At 39.7% G+C, this 1176-nt stretch overlaps 1 protein-coding gene across 2 annotated transcripts in view; it reads left to right on the top strand.

The window, feature by feature from the left end:
• dhrs11a (dehydrogenase/reductase 11a) overlaps positions 1-1176 on the top strand; it is a 29218-nt gene that overhangs the window by 25096 nt on the left and 2946 nt on the right. For both annotated transcript variants that reach the window (XM_008332393.3, XM_008332392.3), the window contains exon 6: positions 552-617. In XM_008332393.3, coding sequence (XP_008330615.1) covers positions 552-617 — 66 coding nt within the window. The remainder of the gene's footprint in view (positions 1-551; positions 618-1176) is intronic.

Here is a 1176-nt window from a genome sequence, read left to right as displayed (position 1 = left end):
AGGATGGAACAGCTGGAGAAAAGTGTCAGGAGTGATCTGTGACAGAAGAGTGTAGCCAAGGTGAAGGGAAAGGTTTACAGGACGGCGGTGAGACCAGCCATGATGTATGGTTTAGAGACAGTAGCAATAGGCAGAAGACAGAAGGCAAAGCTGGAGATGGCAGAGTTAAAGATGCCAAGATTCTCTTTAGGAGTGACAAGGTTTGGAGAAAAAACTAGAGAAGCCAGATTGAGATGGTTTGGACATGTGCAGAGGAGGGACAGTGGATACATTGGTAGAAGATTGTTGGAGATGGAGCTACCAGGTAGGAGACAAAGAGGAGATATATGGATGCAGTGAAGAAGGACATGCAGATAGTTGAAGTCAGAGTAGAAGATGCAGAGAACAGGGCAATATGGAAATCAATGATTCGCTTTGGCATCCCCTGAAAAAAAAAGGGACAAAGCCGAAAGAAAAAGAAGAAGAAGAAGAAAAGTGAGAATCCGTAGGACGAATGTTATGCAGTCAAATTGACTTCGTTGCGCAAGTAAAACTTGTCTTTTCATCCACAGTGTTTGAAAGCTGATGATGTAGCCAATTCAGTCACATACGTCCTCAGTGCCCCACCCCATGTCCAGGTATTACTTCTTACTTATTACCTATGCAGTCATTCTGTTGTTTGGGTTTTTTTTTTTATCTGCTTCATACGCATGGTATATACAGATACAGCCACCTAGAAAAATCCTATAGCGCAGCAGTGCAGAAGAAAAACACACCAGTGGAAAATGTTAGACTTTAGTTTGTGTCAGTTACACTTGAAAAACCATGCAGCTTCTTTAATATATTATTTCCAGTTTTTTAAGTTGTTGTTGTACCCAAAACAAGTTTAAGTTATACATATGTGCTGAGGAAATCAGAAAACATGCGTCTGAGTATATTGTGAAATATATTGCACTGTCTCTCCTATTCCTACGATTTGTTTTATACAATGTACACTACCGGTCAAAAGTTTTAGAACACCCCAATTCTTCCGTTCGTGTTTTTACGGAAAATTATGCCGTTTAATGTCTCATTGCACTCAGACGTGAAAGCATAGTACAAATAAGCAATTGGAGTCAAAAAAGAAATTATGGAATCAATTTATAGACCAAAATGTATTCTAAACTGTTGACTCATCAAAGTAGCCACCTTTGGCAG

The sequence above is a fragment of the Cynoglossus semilaevis genome, chromosome 19 (genome assembly GCF_000523025.1).
Source record: "Cynoglossus semilaevis isolate Cse_v1.0 chromosome 19, Cse_v1.0, whole genome shotgun sequence".
Classification (NCBI taxonomy): Eukaryota; Metazoa; Chordata; class Actinopteri; order Pleuronectiformes; family Cynoglossidae; genus Cynoglossus; species Cynoglossus semilaevis.
The sequence above is the reverse complement of the archived record's forward strand: the minus strand, read 5'-3'. Positions and strand labels throughout refer to the sequence as shown.